Raw genomic sequence first — 25,228 nt, forward strand, 5'->3', positions numbered from 1 at the left:
GCCTGGAATTTTCTGGCCTGCACCAATGAGGTAATCTATCACATGGTCCCTCCTCATCCCAGGACACACCTCCCTCCCCATAAGGAAGATAAGCCACCTAATAGGACTCCTGGCCTTTCCCTCCTAAAGGAAGGTAACCTTTCCCTTTGCCCGAAACAATCTTTTCTCTCTCTCTTTCTCTTCTAGCTTATAACTTCCTGTAAATTCCTTCCTATAAATACTTGACATTTTGTACAATTCCTATCTTGGAAGCTCCCTTGCCTTGCTACTTGCTATGTGGGATGATCCCCAATTCATGAATTGCTTAAAGCCAATTAAATTCTAAGATTTGTTCAGTTGAATTTTTCTTTTAAACTACACTACAGCTATAATTATTAAGTTATGAGATTCTTTAATACTTACTGCTACTTTGAAAAGGAATCCGTATTTTGTTCTAGTCACAACATTAGGCACCTGATATTTATAAGCCATGAACTTTGCCAATTCCACCTGCCCTGAAACATCCTCTTCTGGATAGTGAATTAGTAATAATAGCTTCCATGCTGTTGTGTCTGGCACTGTCTTAGGTACTCTCTTAAGTACTCATAAGTACTTATTTAACCTTCATTAGTTTGGTTAATCCTCACAATAACCATCGTGGAGGCTGAGAGATTCCATACTTTCTTTATGATCATATAGCTAAAAACCTGCAGAGCTAGGTATATCTAAATCTTGTACTTCAAGGTCAGTTCTAGTAACATATTAAGCTGATTTATTCTCATTTTTGAAATAACATCTGCACTGTAAATCTGTCTTTGACTTAAGGTAGAATGAATCACTCTTTTCTTTGTGTTAAATTTGCTTCTGTTTTCAACAATGCTAATGATAATAATAGCATTTATTAGGAGCACTTTGTTGAAAACTTTGTATGCACAATCTCACTGAGACCTCACAAAATTCTGAGTTATAAACCATTAATATTATCTCCAATAGATGAGGTACCTGAGGCTGACAGATTAAATAACTTGCCCAAGTTTACACAGCTACAAATGGCTGCGGTAGCATGTGGCATAGCTCAAGGTCTTGACACTAAGAGTCTACCTTCCTTTCCAGGCTGTTAACGCTTTGATGACAGAACAGGTTTTTTTCATTTGCTCGTTTATGTTTAGGCAACCCTAGATATTTGAATAGTGCCTAGTTTATAGTGCATGAAGAATGGTGAGTAGTCAAAACACTATCAACTTTCCTTTCTACAAAAGAGGCCGAGTTGTTGGACTATATCTGAACTGCCTTCTCTCCCCCACCCATAACCACATTCTTCCTGATACTTCCCTCAGAGGCAGTGTCATTTCTTTTCCTCCTTTAGACATCATTGGGTGGCCATTTTCACCTCTCAAATTGTTGGTTTGGAGCTGGGTGAGGTGGAGGTCCAGCTGTAATACTTCTATTTCAAGAATTTCCTTCCTTTTTATAGAAACTTTCAAGTGAAATTTTACATTTTTATTTCCTTAGATACAACAACCTAGAGAAGTGGGTAAAGAATACATTATTAACCTATTTTATAGGCTAAAACTAAGGGCATTATTTTCTCCAGGTTTATACAGCTAGAATACAGTACAGCCAGGACTTGAGCTTAGAACCCAATTCCCAGGTCCTCTTAAGTACACGTTGTCAACTTCCACTTCCTTAGCATTGGAATCACCAGAGGAAACATTGATTTGTAGCATGGGGTTGGGAAGCATTTACATCTTAGAAAAGGAGAAGAAACTGAGGCAAGAATAGGGAAAAAGCTGAGGTAGGGAACAAAGCAAGCAGGGCAGTTTGTTCAGCAAATTCTGAAAAACGAAAAACAAGTAGAAAGAGCACTAAGTAATGGAGACCGGAACAAGACCAAAGTGGAGAGGGAGGACTATAAAGCACAAGAAGGTTCTGGGATTGGAAATCAAAGCACACTGTGGCGTCAGGGCGGCGAAGGACACGCTTCCAGTCCGGGACAGGGGTGGCGGGGCCGCACACCTCCCGCGCGGGTCGGAGCCTGCGTTGCCCCGCCCCACGCCGAGTCCGCCCCGCCCTGCCCGCCCGCCCCCAGGTCTCTTAGGTGATGCTGCAGCCAAGATGGCGTCGGCGGCGGCCACGGCGGCTTGAGCGCGATGCTCTCGGTCCTCCGCAGCAGCGGCGGCGGCTGTGGCCTCGGCCGGGGCCTCCGGTCTCTCCCGGGCGTGAGCGCTCAGGCGACTCTCCTCCGGCCGGGTTAGTCCGGACAACGAGGAGGCGGCCACGAAGAGAGGAGGCGTGAGAAACGCGGAGAGAGAACGACGCCTCCTGCCGCGGCACCATGGCTGGGCTCATTAAGAAACAGATCCTGAAGCACCTCTCCAGGTCAGCTAGAGCCTCGGGCGTGGGAGCCCAGTGCGCCTCGGCCCTCGCCCGCCCGGGAGGCCGCTTGCAGCCTTGGGGGCGGCGGGAACTGGTAGCCGTGCGGGAGGCGACTCTTGAGCTGCCAGGTCTAGCCGGGGCAGGGGGTCGCGGCCCCGATCTCCCGTCGCCTGCGGCGTACGGCTCTGGCCTCAAGAGTCGGCTCCCTGGACGGGTTCTCCCCCAGCCGGCTCGCGGAGCAGCGTGGAGGGCGACGGGGGGAGGCAGCGCGCTGAGATCGTTCCCCCACGCAGCGTCTGGGGGCGTCTCGGGGACCGGCTTGGGCGGTCCTGCGCAGAGGCTGGGGATGGTTTATGTGGCAGGGTGAATCCGAGCTCCGTGCTCGCCTATTTCGGAGCAGAGCGATTCCGCTCGCTAACCCAGGGCATCTGGAGCAGTTTGGACTCTGGGCTGAGCTTGTCTTCGTGAAATGTTAACCTTGTTCTTTTCCGAACTGACCCCCCCACCTCGCCGTTCCCTCTCTGATGCATTAGAGGGTGTGCCTGTTTGCCCAGTTAGGATTTGTTTTAGGTAAACAGCCAGAGTTCCCAGCTTTGGCAAGTTCTTTCTGGAGTCGTTTTAGTTCCACATCATTCTGGCAAAACAGCTTTTTGCTTTTTAAAATGTGAGATCCATAAATTAAGGTAGTCAACATCTGTGGTGATAAACACAATACTTGTCATTCTTTCCATTTCATAACTCGGTTTTAGTCAGAAACATGACTCAGTAAAGCTGGCAGTTTGTTACTTCTGACTTCTCCATATTTGTCTCAAGACACAGGCTAAATGTGGAATCTTGTTTCCAACTTGTTAACAGCGAATTCAAAGCACTTGGTTATGACCCTTTTTTCTGTTATTTGTAAGTTAATGATATTAGGAAAAAACTTTGTATACTGGTAGATTTCTATGGTAAAGACAATTCTTGGTTCTCCAGATCATTGAGTTCAACAGGTTGTACATTGGGGAACAAAATCAATATTTCTGTGAATTAGCAAATGTTATCTAAACTTAAACCATTAAGATATAACAGCTTTTTTAAAAAGTAGCAAATTATAGCAGCATTATAATTTTGTTGGAAAGTTTGAATATTGTACAGATGGTCCAATACTGAGTTATCTTATTTTGGAAAAAGGTTTTTATCTTTTATTTTTATTTTAAAGATTTTATTTATTTATTTGAATGACAGATCACAAGTAGGCAGAAAGGCAGGCAGAGAGAGAGGGGGAAGCAGGCTCCCCGCGGAACAGGGGTGCGATCCCAAGACCCCGGGATCATGACCTGAGCCAAGGCAGAGGCTTTAACCCACTGAGCCACCCAGGCGCCCCAAGGTTTTTATCTTTTAAATTATTATTTAGGTAATATCTGACCTCTAGCCTTTGTCATACGCCATTCCACGGAAAATTGAGACCTACAGAAAATGATTTGACTGTTTTTCTTGCAAGGGTGATGGTACATGGTTAGTTCCATTCAGATGCTTGCAAGGAAAGTTAATTCAATCAATGAGTGCCTTAGGGTGTTAAATTCTCTTGTAGAACTCCAGTTGAGAAAGAATCCTAAAAATTAATAGCGAAGGTGATGGCTTATTTCACAAAAGAGACCACAACTGTGTATTCAGAATTGAGTCCTTAGGAGTACTGTTTTAATCTGTATGATTTCTAATACCTTTGTGGTAAATAGTAATAAGGATTTTTTTTTTTTTTTAAAGAGATGAGGATTTTTGTTTCAGTACTGTGGGCCGTTGGTATGCTTTTCTCTTTCTTTCTTTCGATTTATAGTTGACACACATTGTGAATGTTAGTTTCAGGGGTACAACATAGTAATTTAACAACTCTATGGGTTATGCTGTGCTCACCACAAGTGTAGCTACCATCTGTCACCATACAATGCTATTACAGTACCATTGACTGAATTCCCTATGCCCTGCCTTTCATCCCTGTGACTTAATCATTACATGCTGGAAACCTGTACCTCTCTTTTCCCTTCATCCATTTTGCCCACTCCCAACCCTTTACTCTGCCAACCATGAGTTTGTTCTTTGTATTTATGGATGTTTCTGCTTTTTGTTTGTTTCCTTCTTTAGATTCCACATATAAGTGAAATCATATGGTATTTGTCTTTCTCTGTGTGACTAATTTCACTTAGCATAAAACCCTCTAGGTCTATCCATGTTGATGCAAATTGCAAGATCTCATTCTTTTTTATGGCTAAGTACAGAGGTGAGTTTTTGAAAACACTTGAATTTTTGGTTATTTCATATTTCCAAACAACTCAGGTGATTGAAGAGTGTCAAATTCATATTCTCGGTTAATATAGTACTCTTAACTGCTATTGCTGTCATCTCCTAAGAAAAATAGTTATTTATTAATGTAAAGTATGACAATAGATGAAACAAGGTGGGGGTTGTGATAAGTTACAGTTATTCAAGTAGGGGTGAGCTTTTGAAATTACCCGGATTCAAGCTTAATTTTATAAATTTTCCGGTAATAAAGATGTCTCTATATTGAAGTAATCATCTGGAGGACAGTTGAATATTTTTAACAGGAAATACTTAGAACACATTATGTTGCAATAATAGACATTTCTTATAGCCGGTGGATGCCATTCATGACACCTCAAAGGAGGCCTTACCGGACCACCCTTTTCATCCTTTTCTGTGCATATATATATATATATATATATATATGCTTGTTCTTTGTCTTCTTCACTAGAATGTAAACTACATGATGCCAGGGATTTTGTTTTGAGTCTAGCATAACATAGGCACTCAACAACTTTTTTTTTAATGATTTATTTTTTAATGAATTGTTTTTTATGAAAATGAACTACTTAATGAACTGTTGTTGTTTTTTTTTTTAAGATTTTATTTATTTATTTGACAGACAGAGATCACAAGTAGGCGGAGAGGCAGGCAGAGAGAGAGAGGAGGAAGCAGGCTCATCGCTGAGCAGAGAGCCCGATGCGGGGCTCGATCCCAGGACCCTGGGATCATGACCTGAGCCGAAGGCAGAGGCTTTAACCCACTGAGCCACCCAGGCACCCCTGAACTGTTTTTTTAATGAATGGCACCAAAGCATTGACTTTCCCTCACATTTTCTTAACTGAAGTAACACTATATGCCACCAGTATTATTACAGATATTGGGTACTACCAGTTCCCATGGGATTTTAGCAAGGTAATGGAATCATTGAATAAATGAGCCTTTTGTTGTTTTGGAAAGGAAGGACTAGGAAAATAACCCTTTCTCAATGGGGTCTTCCAGTAAGGAGTAAGACTTTATAGGAATGAACAGGAGGAAGAGAACGCTTACTCTCAGCCTTGAGATTGAAGTATGGTGAAATTGTAACATTAAAACCAGTGTTAGGCAGATATAGGGGCTTGAGAAACTGGTATAGTGGAAAAGTGTAAAAGAGAAATTCATAAGAGATTAATAAATGCTGTAAGTAAATGCTGAACTATTTGAGAAATGTAAATCTGTATACTTGTTCCCTGCCTAATTGTTTAGTTTGTATCCTAAGCATCTGTTGCATTATTAATAAAAATAGTTTGTGTACTTGGAACTGATCTGAAAATGAACAGGTTGGGAGGGAGGGAGAGGGAGCAGAGCTGGGCAGATTGGGCAAGGGGGCAGGACAAGAGGGTGAAGAGAGCGTGTTTTGTGTGTGTTGGGGGGGTGGGGGTTGGACTACTTAAATTTTAAGAGAAGTGAAACAGGAAAAGCCTTTGAAGAGAAATTATTCTGATCTTTCATACTATAACCAGCACAGAATATGTTTTGGAGTCTTCATCAGGAGACTGTTTTTTCACAAAGGAACGGAGAGTTCCAAAGAGAAGTTATAACAAATGTAAGAAAGGAAATAAGAACAGGAGTTACCTTTTAAGACCTCATGTTACTGTGGCATTTGTACTTGTGTGCTAGAGCAAAGGAGATGAGGAGGAAAACAGAAGCTGGGAGATAGGGTATATTTAAGCCAGGACCTGAAAAGGAGTAAGGAAGATTTAGATACAAATGCGCCCTCTTCCCTTCCCACCATGCTTTCCCTTTGGCTCGTATACACTATGCTGACACGGGCAGGACAGACATTCACCATACCTGGGTGGAGTCTTCGTGTAGTTTAAAATCCTGGTTTCCAGTCAGAGGTGATTTTGCCCCTTAGGGGGCATTTGGCAATGTCTGGATACATTTCCGATTGTCACGACTTGTAGGGTGGGGATAGAGGCTAGGAATGCTGCTAAACAGGCTGCCTACACAGCACAGTCTGCCACAACAAATAATTATATTGCCCAAATGCCATTAGATTTGAGATTGAGAAACTGGTTTGAAGTATACAAGCATGTCAGATGATTGAACTAGGGTACCGTGTTACTTGAGGTTATTTTGTCTGCAAACAACAAAAAACTCTGTTTAACATAGGTAATAGGGGAAATGTAACAGAAAGCTGTTGGGATGGGTTACCAAGTCTGGGAAAGGGCAGGACCTAACCAGCTCCTGAGACCTCATTGGGCAAGATAATTCTTTTGTTGTGAAGTGCTGCTCCTTGTGGGATGTTTAGCAACATGTCTGGTCTCTACCCACTAGATGCCAGTAGCACTCCAGGCATTACCAAATGTTTCCTGAGAGTAAAATATCTCTTGGTTGAGAACCACTGCTTCCACCTATCACAACTCCCAATCTGTGGTCTTTCCTGTCAAGTTTGAGATTCCTGGGAGCGAGAACCTGTTTGGCCCAGTTCTACTTACCAACATAGATCAGTTAACAATGGCAAAGGGTCATAAAGCAAAGATACGGTCATAGGGAGAACTGTTTTGAGTGTGGCTTGCTGTTCCATTTGGTGTCTTTAATAGTCACTGAACTAAATTAGATTTCAGAAGGCCTCATTTGCTACGTTAAAGAAGTTGAACTTCATCCCAGGAGGTGCCTGCTAATAAAGAATTCCAGGCAGAAGAGGGACATGATCATTAAAGATGCTTGGTTATCAGTTTGGTTTTGGAAATCAGGGTTCAGGAGCTCTTGACTGTGGTGGAAGTACGGTCTATAAAGGATCTCTGATTAATTTAAATAGAAAAGTAGTGTAGTATAAGGATTTCATTCCACAAAATTTATGGAAGGCTTGGGGACCATGCTTGGAAAGGGATTGGATCCATGTCAGTTCTAATGATCTAGGAGAAACCACTTGACAATCTCAGCAAGATATGTTCCCTAAACTAAGGGGAGGGAACAAATAGAGGGGGTGGCTTGAGAAGATTGTTGAATATTTGGAATATTTGTTAGGTAGATTAGGAATGGTTGAACACTCGCCAGGTCTTGTGACTGAATGGCAAAGTGATAGGGAGTTTAGGGTGCCTTGTGGTGTATTCATGGAATAGGTTACACTGTGCAAGAAAGTAAAGCAGCTGATAGTCTGGAAAGAATCTTTAAAGGATTGGAAATTTTTATCTGGGTGGGAGAGCAGTTGAGAAAAACAAATGAAAGAACTGGAAGTATTAGAGGTTTTGTTTAGAAGTATTAAAGTTTAAAATTTCAGAGGAGGGTTGGGCCTAATATAGAGCAGGGTATCCATTAAGGCCATGGAACTGAATTGCTGAAGAGAAGTTAAGGTGGATATAATCTTCTGGAGTGGAGTGAGGAGTGAAGTAAGTAGAGGAAGATGAGGTCAAAGAGAAAACTGGACCAGACCTTGTGAGGCTTTGTAATGACTAAGGTCTATAATCATTTCCGAATTAAACATTCTTACAGGGAAACACAACATGATTTAGATGGTCAGAAATTATTTTTTCAAATGATAATTTTATATGTTTATTGATAGGCTAATTAATTACATCTTCCACTTTTATGTTAAAGCTCAATAAATAATTTTGAGAGTTTATGTTTATCGGGTTCTTGAACACTGGGCATTGGAGATACAGAGATGGGTAAGACATGGTCTCAGCTCTTGGGAACCTTCAGTGATTCTTACTGTGGCATAGGAAGCATGAGTAGGATCACTAAATGTAACCTATTTCTAGAAATCTACTGCCATATGAAGTTTGTGAGATTTGATTTACTTAGACTGGGCAACTGGGAAAAAAATCAAGCTAATTATTACCTTTTGGGACTAGAAATAAATTTACTTTTATAATTTTGGGAATTTTTAAAAAGTAATTTTTAGTTACTTACATTGACCATATTCTTTTAAAAATAACCCCCAATACTGTTGATTTTGACACTAGATATATAACAGTTATTTATTTAACAAATATTTACTGAGTGCTGCTTTGTACCATGCACTAGTCCGTAGTGCTGTGGCAAGAATCCCTGCCCTCTGGAATTTACACTTTTAATCAAAGGAGGCTGATAGTAAAAAAGTAAAGTACATGATACCAGTTTGTGGTAAGTGCTATTAAAAATATAACACAGGGAAAGGGGATAGGAAGTACAGAGAGGTAAGGGTGCTTTGCAGTTTTAGATTTGGTGATCAAGAAGGCTTAATTGAGAAGGTGGTATTTGAGAAGAGATATGAAAGAAGTAGTGGAAGTAAATGCAAAAATCCAGAAGTGGAAGCTCGCTTGTCATTTTTGAAATATATCAAGGCCACCAACGTGAGTGGAGTGAGGTGTGAAGTAAGTAGAGGAAGATGCATCAGAGAGAAAAGAGGGCCAGACCTTGTGGGGCCTTGTAATGACTTTAGCTTTTACTCTGAGTGAGATTGGAAACCTCTTAAGGCTTTGAGCCAAGGATTACTCTGCAGCCATGTAGGAAATAAATAATAGGAGCTCAAGGGCAGAAGCAGGAACCCAATTAAAAGTGTTAACTATCTAGGTGATAAAGGTTTTAGCTTGGACTAGGTTGATGTAGTGGACTTGTTGAGATATAGTCAAGTTCTGTAGTTCAAAGGTAGAACCACAGGATTTGCTGACAGGTAAGATGTGAATTGAGAGAGAAGGAACAGTCATGACATAAGCAACTGAGAAGGTAGAGTTGCTGTTAACTACATAGAAGACTGCAGGAGAGGCAGGCTTAAGGTAGAGAGATAAGGAGTCTGGTTTTGGATGTATTAACTTGGAGATCCCTTTTATTTGTGAACTAATTTAGACTATACATTTTAGTCCTCTGTTCTGTGAAATGGACGTAAATGCAGAGCAACCTTCAAAGGCCTAAGGAACCATGACTGAAGAAAAACACCAAGTTCAGCTTGAGAAATGGTTTTTTAAGGAGACTTATGGACAGAAGCATGTCTTGGGAGGCTGCAAAGCGAGTAGATCTCCACAACCCTGCCTCTTGTGAAACCTGCTTTTATAGCTCTAGGGTCTGGGGAGTACATGCTAGGAGACTACCAGGGAGGAGCATGTGTAAGAATAGGTAAGTATCATAGTTATACCTTCAGAGCGGATCCGAAATGTTATGCCCCAAGGGTGTACTTAGGGGTGCTGTTAAATAAAAGGAAAGAATGGGAATGGGGGCTGTATTCAAGAGGACTTCAGGTCACAGAGTAGCCATCATGGTGTTACTCTGGTTCACATGTCTGGCAGCACCAATGTCAAATGTTTTGGGTGTTGTTATTCTTTGGTTTATGCAGTACATAATTACAGCGAAATTGAATTGTGAGATGAATTTTAAGGGGTGGACTTTATAGTGCTGTATTTTTTGCTATTAAGTATACTATGTAGAAGTATCAAGCATGTGCCCATTTCTGTTACACTGATTTCCAACTAAAACCAGATATTGATTCTTCAGAAGTTAATTTCAGGAGATTGATTTGTAAACTTTAGTTGAAAGGGGACTTGGATGCTTGGTCCATTGGATGTTGTAATATTAACCATTCTAGAATCAGAAGGGATTTTTTCCGGTCTCTGAGAAGGAAATTATTAAAACATTAAGATTAATGACTTACCCAAGGTTTGACAGGTAGTGTTGAGTGGTTAAGTCACTGATCCAGTATTCTTTTATTTTTTTTTTTTAAGATTTTATTTGTTTATTTGACAGACAGAGATCACAAGAAGGCAGAGAGGCAGGCAGAGAGAGGAGAAAGCAGGCTCCCTGAGGAGCAGAGAGCCCGATGTGGGGCTTGATTCCAGGACCCTGGGATCATGACCTGAGCCGAAGGCAGAGGCTTTAACCCACTGAGCCACCCAGGTGCCCCCAGTACTCTTTTAATATGATTATTCTGTGCTGCCTGCGCAGGCTGTTGTTCCTCCCCAATAGTTTGCTTTGCTTTTACTCTATTTTCAGCATTTATTTATTATAAAATTTCAGTCTTACTGCTCTTTTGTGGTATTTCACCATCCTGTTGCAGTATTCCTTAGGAGATTCTTTTATTATTTGGGAATCCTTTGGCTCTGTAGTCCTTTGAAGGTTGGGAAACAGCCTTTTGACTTAGCAATTCTGTGAAATTGGGAAAGCACAATTTCTCCATTTCTTTATAATTGCATAATTTTTTTGCAATATTACACTTTGCCTTAACACTGCAGTTTCCAATCTAAATATTTCCTTAGTAAGTTGATTTCTTATCAGTTGTATATGTTCTAAATGCTGTACATTATTTTGCACATGTTAGGATGAATAATTTAACATTTCTGTTAAATATTGGTATTTAACTAGTTGTTATTAGTAACTGGAGCTCAGATTGAATTTAAGTTGCAGGTGTAATTTATGACTATTTCCATGAGCGAAATGTGGGCAGTTATCACATCAAGACCAAGTTATTAAAACAAAGTTGAGAGCTGCAACAAATATGATCCAGGATAGAGTAGTTATGATTTATTTTTTAAGACATTAGATTTACTTATTTTGAGACTTCTCCCAGACAAAATGAATGTTATATATAAATTTTGAATCTCTAGATTAGTCTCTTCTTTAAGAGCTATATGTATATGTACTCTTTTCTACCCAAAAATACCATTAAGAGAGAGCTCTCTGGCTTCTTTTTGCCACTGCTAGCATAACATCAAGTGTTGTTTTCCTTTACTGTTACCTGTTGGTAAAATTTTTGTTTGTAATTTTATTGTTAGGAATTAATATTTAGAGAGAAACTTAGAAATACCAAAAGATTCAGTCATTTTAAAGTTTGCTAAAACTGTGTTGTTAGGTACTAAATTCAGTTCCTGTTCCAAAGTTTTCTTCTGCAGAGATGGAATCTTATATGTAAATGAACTGTACTATAAAAAGGGACATCATAAAATCTAAGATTTGAATTATCTTTAAGGAGTATTATGACTATTCCCATTGATAAATCACTCATTTATTCTTTTCACCAATTCTTATAGAAGATCCATAAGATATATAAGAGAAATTAAGAAGAACTATAAATGCTTCTGAAAATAGTATGGTAGATGATTAAATAGATAACAGGATAAAATATAAGTCTTAAGAGACAGGCACAAAGTACAGTATGCAACTTTAATGGAGGTAGAGACATTGAGTCAGAGGTGGTCTAAGTCTAGAGAAACTGTAAAGAAATAATGAAATAAAAATACATAAACAACAGCTTATGTGATATAAAATGGGTAGTTATTAAGTTGTGACAGTGGCATGCATTCCAAGGGAATATTTAAGGCAGTTATTTAGAGAAGTTAAGGGTACTTCATTTTTTAAAAAATTTTAATTAAGATTTCTGTATTTACTGTAGCACCAGAGCATGTGCATAGGAGTGGGGGGAAGGCAGAGGGTGAGGGAGAGAATCCTCAAGCAGATTCCTCAAGGTCAGTAGGGTAATTGAGCTCCTTCCCAGGGCCCTGAGATCATGACCTGAGCCAAAACCAACAGTCAGATGCTTTACTGACTGAGCCACCCAGGCACCCCATTAAGGATACTTTAGATCCTAGAAACTTGGCTGCAGTTTTTCTACTGTTTTCAAGTACTACACTTTCTCTCCCTTTTTTGTTTTTCACCCATCTTTTGTTGTCTTATTACTGTAGCCAAATTGTCTACCTTCCTTCCTGCCAGGTTATCCTCTCAGGCTTCATTTTACTGCTGCATCTTACATGGGCAGCTTTAACTATGTACTAGTCTTCATTGGTCTTAAAATATTTTATTACAACAAAAATTTTATGTTTTTAGTTCATAGATTGTCATCTCTTTTTAAAGTTAGTTAGTTTGCTTGTTTCTTTCTTTCTAGTAGACTCCATGCCTAACATAAGGCTTGAACTCATGAGTGCCATGCTCCACCGACTGAGCCAGTGAGGTGCCCTCTAGATTGTCATCTCTTTAAGGGCAGAATCACCCTTACAGACTGCATTCTGAGGCAGTGATTGTGTTTCTCTTGTTCACTGTTGTATCTCTAGCATCTGGCACAGTATTGTTATACATAGTAGCTGTTCAGAAACATTTTCAGCTAACTAGAGAATAGATTAACTTTGGCCTTCATAGAATATATAGGATATAAATTGGTTGCCCTGAATACATTTTTGGCAGATGACTCATATCCAAGAAATTTAGATTAAAAACTTTTTCTTGATAAATATTCTAGTTCTCTGATTTGCTTTTGTATATAAACATAAAATTTATTTTTGGATCTCTCCTTGGTTTGTGAGTTACTTTTCATAGCTAACTTTACTCTTTAATGTTCTCCATAAAATGAAGATTACTGTTTTAAATGGGGTTTTTAGCAGTTAAAGTAATTTGATAATTTATATTTGTAAATAGCTTGTCTTTTAGAGTGCTTGTCCTATTTGGTTTGATTTAACGTTGAATTACAGTTCAGTCTTCACATAACTTTTGTACAACAGAGATATCTCATTTTTGTTGATATTTTTAATATGAAAATTTTTGAAAATATTGTCAGAGTAGTAGTAATACCAGTGGTAGAGAGAATGAAGGAAATCACAAATGATTAATTTATCTTAGAATTTAAGCAGTGTTTGCCTTTAGTTATTCCAGTGTGAAATACAACTGTATTTTTTTAAGTGCATCACAGCTAAATATTTTTATCATATCATTCCTTTCCTCTTCCTTCCCTTAAACTTGCTCCCTCCTGTGTCCCCCTGTGTACCCATTCCCTGCAGCGATCCCTGCTGGCTGTGGTGGAGATTGGTGTGCTGTGAATTTCATAATCAAGGAGTCTAAGAAACCCTGGCAACTGACTACTTGCTTTCACCAGGAATAGGGACCTTTTGTCTGAATTTCCTGCCCTCAGGTAATACTTCTATTCCCCATTGTTTTCGGTTTCTTTTTCTTTCTTTTCATAAATGCAAGCACTTATTTTGCCCCACATAAAGATACTTTGAGAATATTTTCTAATTCTTACTGTATTAGTCAAGTACTCTTTTCCTTTCCCCTTTTTTTACCGTAGCTACAGGCTCATGCAGTTCCTTTCTTAGATTGTCTTTTCTAATATATAAGGTTTAGCAATGCACTTTAAGTTATAACCAACTCTTTCTATTGTTAAAAGAGTTTTATAACTTACAGTCAGCTATTTGGGAATAGTAATTAGCATTTGATCTACCCTTTAATGGGTAAGATTTCATAGTCTAATGTAATTAATGAGGTACGAAGGCTCTTTTGATTAAGAGAATGTTTTCATCACTTCTCATTGAAGGACTTAAGAATTTATTTTGTGTATTTAATGTTAACTGTAATCTTTATCAAAGAGATTTGAGTAATTCTTATGAACAGCAGTGAAAATAGAATTCTTGAGGAATGTAAGTAAGGACTTGCCACCCCATTTAATACTTCCCCTCTCCCCTTACTCCTTTTAAAATTTCATTATCAGGGAAAGTAATTATGTTATAAAGCCAGATTCATGGAAATGGCACTGAATTTCTTTCAAGTTGTACTTAGTGAAAAACCTAGAAACTTCTATCATTGAACACTTAAGAGTGTTTAGGAAATTTATCCACATGAATACTTTGAACATATCTGTAAAGTCTAGTGAGAAATTGGTAATTAAAGATTAACTATGATTGGGGCACCTGGCTGGCTCAGTTGTTGGAGCATGTGACTCTTTTTTTTTTTTTTTTTTGGAATTTTTATTTATTGGAGAGAGAGAGAGCACGCACGGGAGCCTGCACAGGCAGGCAGAGTAGCAGGTAGAGGGAGAAGGAGAAGCAGGCTCCTTGCTGAGCAATGAGCCTTATGTGGGGCTTGATCCCAGAACCCTGGGAAAGTGACCGAGCGAAACGCAGACACTTAACTGACTGACCCACCCAGGCACCCTGTAGCATGTTACTCTTGATCTGGGGTTGTGAGTTCAAGCCCCATGTTATGTGTAGAAATTACTTAAAAAAAAAAAAAAGATTACCCATGAGCAGAAATGTGCAACTCATTACAGAGGAGTAATGTGACGTTTGATACACTTACTGACCATATGTTAGCAATTGTGTAAATATCAGTTAAGTATTATTTTCCAGTATTCTTTTGCACCTGGATTCTTTGATATCATTTGGGTGTCTGGATCTAAACCAAAATTGCCAAGGGATAGATGCCAAGCTTTAGCCTTAGGTAGACCATTAGGGAAACCTTTGAGGTTATCTTTAGGATATTGTTAGTTAAGGATGTTGTTTATAAAGGCATTCAAAGATGGTTCTGGTTTTATATATAACTCTAGTAAATCCTCTGGGAGCTTTGCTCTTAAAGTATAGTCATAGCTGTAATCCTTTGCTTTTTTTAAAATTATACTTCCTTAACATATCTTTATTTGACCTGATTTGTGCTTAGCTTATTGAAGATGAGGTGTTCCAATTTTATTCTTGGTTTAAATCACAGCTATCTATTTGTTCATACAAGTCACCTACCAAACTTAATTCCTTTCCTCTCTTCTCATTTTAATTGATTATGATGCCTTTTTATTAAATAACTCTTAAATTTACCTTCCTTTTCCTGAACCTAGCACATTGCAGGCTTCTTGGCACAAAGGAGACGTCAATAAAGACTTGAATATCTCTGTTGTCATGACCCAGATTTAACTCGACATGTCTTGTGTTATTCTTGCAAATAAGCATTCTCATTTCCTTCTGGTCTCACACTTTTCTGTTCTATCCTTGGCACTGTTACTGGAGAGATACGTTCAAAATGCTAATCTTACCATTTAATTTCTTGGTAACCATCTTTTTTTTTTAATTGAAGTATAATTGACACAGAATGTCCCATTAATTCCAGGTGTGCATCATAGTGGTTTTTTAAAGATCTTTTATTTATTCATTTGAGTGAGAGAGTGAGCAAGAGTGCTAGCACAGGGGAGGGTCAAAAAGAGAGGGAGAAGCAGATTCCCATGCTAAGCAGGGAGCCTGACTTGGGGCTCAATCCCAGGACCCTGGAATCATGACCTGACCTGAAGGCAGATGCCCAACTGACTAAGTCACCCAGGAGTCCCCATAGTGATGTATTTGTTTTAAAGATGTATTTATTTATTTTATTTTATTATTATTTTTTAAAAAGATTTATTTATTTATTTATTTGACAGAGAGAGAGAGAGCAAGACAGCGAGAGAGGGAGCACAAGCAGGGGGACTGGGAGAGGGAGAAGCAAGCTTCCTGCTGAGCAGGGAGCCCAACATGAGGCTTGATCCCAGAATCCTGGGATCATGACCTGAGCTGAAGGCAGACGCTTAATGACTGAGCCACCCAGGCACCCTTATTTATTTTAGAAAGAGAGGGAAAGAGAGAGAGAGAGAGGCAGAGGGAGAGGGAGAAAGAAACCCAAGCTCTGCTGTGTGCAGAGCCTGGACACAGGGCTTAATCTCATGACCCCAAGATCAAGACTGGAGCCAGAATCAAGAGTTGAGTGCTTATCCAATTGAGCCACCCAGGCACCCCATCATAGTGACTTTAAAAAAAAAAAAAAATTATTTATTTATTTGACAGACAGAGATCACAAGTAGGCAGAGAAGCAGGCAGAGAGAGAGGGGGAAGCAGGCTCCCTGCTGAGCAGAGAGCCAGATGTGGGGCTCGATCCCAAGACCCTGAGATCATGACCTGAGCCAAAGGCAGGGGCTTTAACCCACTGAGCCACCCAGGTGCCCTATAATGATGTTTTTATACATTTCGTATTGAACCCCACAATAAGTCTAGTTACCATCTGTCACCACACAAAATTGTTACAGTATTGTTGGCTGTAGTACCTATGCAGTATATTATATCCTCATGACTTACTTATGTTATAACTGGAAATTTATGCCTCTTAATCCCCTTTATCTATTTTGCAGAACCCCCAGTCCCTCCCCAGTCTGGTAGCCAGTAGTTGCTTCTTATATCTGTGAGTCTCTTTTTGTTTTGTTTGTTCATTTGCTTTGTTTTTTAAATCTAAAAAACATGTAAGTGAAATCATATGGTATTTGTCATTGTCTGACTTACTTCATTTAGCATAAAACCCTCTAGGTCCATCCATGTTGCAAATGGCAAGAGTTCATTCTTTTTTGTGGCTGAGTAATATTCCATTGTGTATGTGTACCACGTCTTCTTTACCCATTCATCTATTGATGGATAATTAGATTGCTTCTGTATCTTGGCTGTTGTAAATACTGCTACAGTGAACTGAGTGTGCATATAGCTCTTTGAATTGGTGGGGTTTTTTGTTTTGTTTTGTTTTGTTTTTTGGGGTATATACCTAAAGATGTAATTGATGGATTGTGTAGTAGTTCTAATTTTAATTTTTTGAGGCACTTTCATACTGTTATCCATGGTGGTTGTACCACTTTACATTCCCACCAACAGTGTATGAGGGTTCCCTTTTTTCCATACCCTCACCAACACTGTTATTTTTTTGGCCCTTTGATAATAGCCAATCTGACTGGTGTGAGGTGGTATCTCCTTATGGTTTTGATCGGCATCTTCCTGATGAATAGTGATGTTGAGCATCTTTTCATGTGTCCATTGGCCATCTGTATGTCTTCCTTGGGAAACTGTTTATTCAGATCCTCTCCTCATTTTTAAATAGTATTTGTTTTGTTTTAATATATTAAGTTGTATCTTATCAGACATATGATTTCATTCAGTTAGATTGTTTTTTCATTTGTTTCATTTGTTGATGGTTTCTTCTGCTGTGCAAAAGCTTGTAGTTTGATGTAATTCCATTTATTTATTTTACCTTTGTTGCCCTTGCCTAAGAAGACTGGTTAAAAAAAAAATATATGGCTAAGACTGGTGGCAAAGAGCTTACTATCTGGTTTTTTTGGTTTGTTTGTTTTTTTTTCCCTGGGAGTTTCACAGTTTCTGGCTTCACATTTAAGTCCTTAATTCATTTTGAATATATTCTTGTATATGGTATAATGTAGTGGCCAAGTTTCATTTTTTTTTTAACATGTGGCTATCCAGTTTTCCCAACACCAGTTATTGAAGAGATCTTTTTTTCCCATTGTGTATTCTTGCCTTCTTTGTCATAGATTAATTGAACATGTATGTATAGGTTTATTTCTGGGCTCTCTTTTTCTGTTCCATTGATATATGTGTATAAGTTTTTATGCCAGTACCATCCTGTTTTGATTACTAACGGTTTTCTAGTATTTGAAATCAGGAAGCATGATAACCTCTAACTTTGTTTTTTCTCAAAATTGCTTTTGCTCTTGCGGGTCTTTTCATGGATCCAGGCAGGTTTTAGAATTCTTTGTTTTAGTTCTATGAAAAACGACATTGGTATTTTGATGGGGATTGCATTGAATCGGTAGTTTGCTTTAGGTAGTATGGACATTTTAACAACATTTTTTCATTCCATGAGCACAGAATATCTTTCCATTTATTTGTGCTGTCCTCCATTTCTTTCATCAGTGTCTTACAGAGTGTATAAGTCTTTCACTCCCTGGTCAGCTTTATTCCTAGTTTATTCTTTTTGGTGCAGTTGAAAATGGGATTGTTTTCTTAACTTCTTTCTGATAACTCTTTATTAATGCAACCTATTTCTGTATGTTAATTTTGTATTCTGCAACTTTACTGAATTCATTTATTAGTTCTTATTAGTAGTTTTTGGTAGAGTCTAGAATTTTCTATATATTGTATTATATCATTTACAGATTAACAATTTTATTTCTTCCTTTCCAATCTGGATTTCGATAATTTCTTCTTCTTGCCTAATTGCTCTGGCTAGGGCCTCCAATACTATGTTGAATTAAAGTGGTGAGAGTACCATCCTTCTCTTGCCCCTGTTTGGAGGAAAATCCTTCAGCTTTTCACTGTTAAGTATGTTGTTAGCTGCGGATTTGTCTTAAGGCCTTTATTATGTTGAGGGGTACATTTCTTCAGTGCCCACTTTGTTGAGAACTTTTATCATAAATAGACCTTGAATTTTGTCAGGTGCTTTTTCTGTCTACTGAGATGATCATATGGTTTTTATCCTTTACTTTGTTAATGTGTGGTGTATCACATAAAGATTGGTAAAAAAAATTTTAATGGCTCATGTTCAGGCTTTTTAAAAAAATTTGTTTATAACAGTAGAATTTTTTTTGTCCAAAGAAATATTAAAATAGAACTTAACTGTATAAGATAGGCAAAAAGTAGGGCTCCTTGTTAATGGAACAAAGACCGGCTATGCTTATAATTGCCTTTTAGTAATTTAGTTGAATCAGTAATTAGGGCGATCAGCTATTATATCTTTTCCCTTTTTATTTCTCCTCCCAGCTATGTTCAATCATGAGTCTTCTTAGGAGCATTGTGGGAACAATACAGATGCGTAGGATGAAACCTACATTCCTTGGCACGGGATGCAAGCGTCCTTTGTGATCTGGCTTCAGTCCATCTTTCAAAGGCATTCCATTTCGTTACAAACTACCTGATGCCTTATACTTCATCCATGGCTACTGTATGTGATCCTGTAGCCTTGAGCATTCTGTCACCGTGCCTAAGATGTCCTCCTCTCTCCTATTCACCTGGCAGAAACTTAACTCTTAAAAAACACAGTTCAGGTTTGGCCTCCTTCATGAAGCCTTCCCTAAACAGTGTTTTTAACAAATGATCACTACTTCTCGTGTACCTCCATCTTATCCTATTTTCATTTTTATTGTAACACCTGTCACACAGTGCTTGGCACATAGTAAAACTATAATGTACTGTCATGATTTGTTTATGTGCTTGTCTCTAATACTAAACTATGAGGTTTTTGAAAGCACTAATTATGTCTTGTCTAAGTTACCCAAGAGCCTAATTAATCATTGCTCAGTTTTTGCCATGAAGGATACATGTGTATTTGTGTCAGATCTTCCAATATTTCAACAAAATTAGGAAACCCAGATTTTAATATAATGTCTACTCATTTTAAATGTTAGCCACCGATTCAGGTTTTTTAAGATTTTATTTATTTATTTGACAGAGATCACAATTAGGCAGAGAGGCAGGCAGAGAGAGAGGGGGAAGCAGGCTCCCTGCTGAGCAGAGAGCCTGATGCGGGGCTTAATCCCAGGACCCTGAGATCATGACCTGAGCTGAAGGCAGAGGCATTAACCCACTGAGCCACCCAGGCACCCCCAATTCAGGTTTTTTAAAGCACTGTGCAGACAAAACATATTTGTGGTAAAACAAAGCTCAGAGGCTGTCAACTTATAACATCTTCTATCCTTTAAAACTTTTCATTTCTTTAAGTGTGAAAAAACTGGCTAGACAAGATTGGTTGATTTCCTTTACATGTGTATTATAAAAATAACTAAGCCAAACAAACTCTGTGAATTGAGAATACTAAAAAAAAAAAAATTATTGTGAGCACAACGTGATTCTTCTTCTAATAACATTGTAGTTTTCTTTGAAGAAAATATTTATGTCTTAAATATTTAATAAGCCTCAAACTGACATTGATAAGAATTGCCACATACTCCTATAATGCCCAGGAAATGTTTATTAAATATTGTTGAATTGAAAATAATGAGTATGATTATGAAATGGTAATTGATATTGAAATACCTTTTAAGTTAAAACTATACAAATTTGATTATAGTCTTGGCTCTGCCGTGATATGACATTAGCAGTTGACTGAACCCTTTTGGACTTCACATTTTATAAGATGAAGACTTTGGATCAGTGGAACTTTTCAGGTGTTAAAATCCTAAAATTCTTTTAAATTTTTTGATAGTATGAAGGCTGCTTATTGATCTACTTGGTTTTTAATTTTTTAATTTTTTTTTTTTGAAGATTTATTTATTTAGAGAGAGAGAGAAAGAACATGAGCAGGAGGGTCAGAAGGAGAGGGAGAGAGAATCCCAAGCAGACTCCATGCTGTGTGATCTACTCAGTTTTTTAATGTGGCTTTAAAATTGCTTCTTGTATCTTCAGATGGCAAATTACGAATGTTTTTAAAAAGCCATGGTTCAGATATCTTAAAAATTCTGATTTCCTTGTACTTTATTAACTAGTCCATTTTCTTTTTTATTAGGATGTATATATTCACCTATATACATAGGGGTGTGTGTGTGTGTGAGAGAGAGAGAGAGAGAAGGTGTACTCATAATAAATTACCTTCTTTATTGAGCATTTTATAAAGAAGGTAAATTTATATTTTGTTTAGCTTGATTATTTTTTAATATGCAAGTAAAGAAAATCAGTCTTCTATAAGCATTTTTATATATGACTTAAGCATCTTTATTGAAATATAATTGATTTATATGCAGTAAACTGTACATATTTAAGGTATACAGCTTAATGAAATTTTGACATAAGCCCTTAAGTTCCCTCATGTCCTTCTTTAATCCTCTCCTTCCTCCCCTCCTGTCTCATGCTTTGTTATTATATAATCTGCTTTATTTCACTTAGATTAGTTTGTATTTTCTAGAATTTTATATGAATGAATCATATACCTTCTTTTGGCCTCTTTCCCTCAGCATAATTATTTTGCAATCAATCTGGTTTGTTGTATACCTTCTCTCTCTCTCTCTCTCTCTCTCTTTTTAAAGATTCTATTTATTAGACAGAGAGAGAGTAAGAGAGGGAACACAAGCATGGGGAGTGGGAGAGGGAGAAGCAGGCTTCCCACAGAACAGGGAGCCTGACGTGGAGCTCGATCCCAGGACCCCGGGACCATGACCTAGGCCAAAGGCAGACGTTTAACGACTGAGCTACCCAAGTGCCCCATATGCCTTCTCTCTTATTGCTGAATATATTCATATTCCATTGTGAATATGCCATAATGTGTTTATCCATTCACCTGATGATGCTCATTTAGGTTGTTTCCAGTTTTTGACTATTATAAATTAAGCTGCTGTAAATATTCGTGTGTAAGTCTTTGTGAGGACACATGGTTTTCATTTTTCTTGGGTAAATGCCTAGGAGCAGGATGATTGAGTTATATATGGGTACATACATAAGTTAAGAAACTGGTAAACAGCGTTCTAAAGTGTACATTTTATGTTCTCACCAGTAAGTGTGTGAGAGTTCTAGTTGTTCCATATCTTCAGCAGTGCTCAGTATGGCCAGTCTTTTAATTTTCTCATTTTAGTGGGTAAGTAGTGGTATGGTTTTAATTTGAAATTCCTTATTGACTGGCTGTATTGTATATCTTTTCATGTGCTTATCTGCCATCTCTGTGTCTTCTTTGGTTTGAGGGTCTGTTTAAATCTTTTGCTTATTTTATTAATGAGTTGTCTTATTTTTGAGTTGTAAGAGTTCTTTATATATTGTAAATAAAAGTCCTTTTTCAACCATATCTTGTAAATATATTTTCTCCCCCTCTTTGGCTTCTCCTTTAGTAACAGTGTCTTTTTGATGAGTGGGGTTTTTAATTTTGACAAAACATAATTTACTGTTTTTTTTTCTTTCATGATTTGTACATTTTTTGTTATGTTATAGAAATCTTTGCTAGGCTTGGGGCGCCTGGATGGCTCAGTTGGTTAAGTGTCTGCCTTCAGCTCAGGTCTTGGAATTGAGCCCTGCACCCGGCTCCCTATTCAGCAGGGAGTCTGCTTCTTCCTCTCCCTTGACCTCTTCCCCTCCTCCTGCTTGTACTCTCCCCACCCCCCAAATAAATCAATAAATAAAATCTTAAGGAAAAAAATCTTTGACAGGCTCAAGATCACCAGGATTTTCTCCTGTATTTTCTTACAGCGATTTTATGGATCCAGTTTTTAGATTTTGGTCTGTGATCTATTTAAATATTTGTTTATGGTGTGAGGTAAGTATCAAGATCCTTTTTTTTTTTTTCTTTTGGCAGTGGCTATACAGTGGTTCCAACACAGTTTATTGAAAATAGTATCTTTTTTGTTTTGTTTTGTTTTGTTTTTTTAAGCTATAAGCAGGCTTGCACTCACAATCCTGAGCTGAGATCAATACTGAGCCACCCAGGCACCCCTGTCTTTTTACCACTGATTTGCTTTTCTGCCTTTGTTGAAAATCCCCTTGCTACAAATTTGGTTCTATTTCAGGACTCTCTAGTTTGTTCCATTGTTTGTGGGTCTGTCTTGACACCAGTCTCAAACCATCTTGAATATTGTAGTTTTGTTTTTTTTTTTTTTTTTAAAGTACGCACTATGTCTGACATGGGGATTGAACTCATGACTGTGAGATCAAGTTTCATGCTCTACCAACTGAGCCAGCCACATACCCCACTGTAACTTTTTAAAAAATATATTTTATTTTTTCTTTCTTTCTTTCTCTCTCTCTTCTTAAAAGATTTTATTTATTTATTTGACAGGGAGAGGGCACAAGCAGGGGAAGTGGCAGGCAGAGGGAGAAGCAGGCCCCACGCTGAGCAAGGAGCCCAATATGGGACTTGATCCCAGGACCCTGGCTGGGATCATGACCTGAGCCGAAGGCAGACACCCAACCAACTGAGCCGCCCAGGCACCTTTTAATATATTTTGTAAAGATTTTATTTAGTTATTTGAGAGAGAAAGTGAGAGAGAGCAGGAGCAGGGGGAGGTGCTGTGGGGAAGGGAGAAGCAGACTCCCCGGTGAGCAGGGAGCCTAACGTATGGTCCATCCCAGGACCCTGGGATCATGGCCTGAGCTGAAGGCAGGTGCTTAACTGATTCAGACACCCCCCGAACCGTTGCTTTTTAAGAAGTCTTGAAATTGGTAGTACAAGGCTTACAACTCTGTTCATCTTTTCCAAAGTTAGTTTGATACTCTACAGAATCAACCTGTTTCTACCAAAAAACCCGCTGGGTATTTTTTGTTTGGAATCTATAAATGAATTTGAGGAGAACTGACATCTTAAAAAATGTTGAGTCATCTGATCTACCTATGTGTTTCTCTATGTCTTTTAAAATTATAGCAACATTTTTATGTTTCTCAGTATATAGATTTTGTATACCTTTTGTCAGATTTATCCCTAAAAATTTCATACTTATCATGCTAGTATAAATGGTACTTTAAAATTTTCAGTTTCCTGTTGTTCTTAGGATATGGAAACAATTTATATTTTTATTGTACTAACTTTTTTTTTTTTTAAGATTTTATTTACTTGACAGAGAGATCAGAAGTAGGCAGAGAGGCAGGCAGAGAGAGAGGAGGAGGCAGGCAGAGAGAGAGGAGGAAGCAGGCTCCCCGCTGAGCAGAGAGCCCAACGCAGGGCTCAATCCCAGGACCCTGGGATCATGACCTATGCCGAAGGCAGAGGCTTAACCCACTGAGCCACCCAGGTGCCCCTGTACTAACTTGTTTTAAATGAAACTTAAACACAACAAAATGGATAAACCTTCCATATGCAGCTCAAATGATTTTTTTTTAACTAAGATATTTTTGGGGGGGAAAGTTTTTGATTGATAGAAAGGCAGTAAGGACATTATATGTTTATAAAAAATTATATTTAAAAAAAGGCAGTAAGGCTAGTATAAAGAGTGTTCATACACCTCACATCCCATCTCCCATATTACTTGTGTATATGTGTGTGTGATTTCCTTTATTATAGATTTTTTATTTTTGTAGAGGGATTACCATGTAATACAGTAAAACACTACTCATACATCTCCTTTTACTAGGATATACTGGTCAAGTTCTCTGCTCAAAGTCTCTGTTAAAAGTATTTTTTTCTGTGGGAAAAGAAGATAGGCTTTGGATCCTAGTTTGCGTTCACTCTGTAAAAATCAATGCCAGATTGGCAGGTTCGTAAATACTCTCGGTAGCCGTTTTGAGGCAGCCATGTAATCTCCTGCACAATGCTCTCTGCTAAGTTACTAAAAACAAAAAACTGGATGTAAGAAATTCTGAAAAATTTTATGAATCAAGAAATAATACTGGTTGAGAGACTTGTAGCAAAGATTTTTATTAGGCTTCTCATAGTCTTAATAAGAATTAACTCCAGTGTTATGCTTTGGATTTATGCTCTCAAACAGTTTTCATGAATCATTAGAGCTTTTCATTTACCCCTTTGAAATAAGGTATGCATGACAGATTTTCAGTGGTTGAGAAAAACAGATTTTAAGAATTAGCTATTCATGGACTGTTTTAAAAAATGAAAAGGACAGGATTTAATAGCATTGGAGTCCATCTCTTTTGTTAATATGTTGTAAGGTATGGTACATTTGTCACAATTAATGAACCAGTATTTACAAATTCTTATTAACTATAGCCTATACTTTGCTCACATTTCCCATTTTTTTTTTTTACCTAGTGTCCTTTTTTAGCTTGAGGATCTCATTGTGAATATCACATATTTAGTCATCATTTTGTTTTAGACTCCTTCTGACTATAACAGTTTCTCATATTTTCCTTCTTTTTGGTGATCTTGAGAGTTTTCAGTAGTATTGGTTTTTGTTCGGTGTCTTTCAGTCAGTATTTGTATAATGTTTTTCTCATGATTAGAATGGGTTATAGGTTTTTTGCAAGAAGACCACAGAGGTAAAATGCCATTTTTATTATGTCATATCAAAGGTACAACATTGTTGATGTAGGCCTTTGTCACATTCTCCACTGTAAAGTTACTCTTTTGCCCACTTTCATACTGTATACTTTGGAAAGAAAAGCAGCCACACACAAAAGGAATGAAGGGTTATGTTCCACTTCCATGAGGTTGGAGT

The 25,228-nt window shown here is 38.1% G+C and overlaps 1 protein-coding gene across 2 annotated transcripts in view; it reads left to right on the forward strand.

The window, feature by feature from the left end:
• The first annotated feature begins 1,471 nt into the window (after nucleotides 1-1,471).
• Nucleotides 1,472-25,228, forward strand: part of BLTP3B (bridge-like lipid transfer protein family member 3B) — a 104,150-nt gene continuing 80,393 nt past the window's right edge. Inside the window, exons 1-2 of one of the 2 annotated variants that reach the window (XM_080811987.1) lie at nucleotides 2,076-2,358; nucleotides 13,371-13,501. Coding sequence is in view for 1 of the 2 variants with exons in the window: in XM_080811986.1 (XP_080668112.1) it covers nucleotides 2,315-2,358 (44 nt within the window). In the remaining variant the exon portion in view is untranslated. Of the gene's footprint in view, nucleotides 2,359-13,370; nucleotides 13,502-25,228 lie in introns of both variants that reach the window. The other variant, XM_080811986.1, reaches the window with a different exon arrangement.

The sequence above is a fragment of the Martes martes genome (assembly GCF_963455335.1).
Source record: "Martes martes genome assembly, chromosome: 8".
Lineage (NCBI taxonomy): Eukaryota > Metazoa > Chordata > Mammalia > Carnivora > Mustelidae > Martes > Martes martes.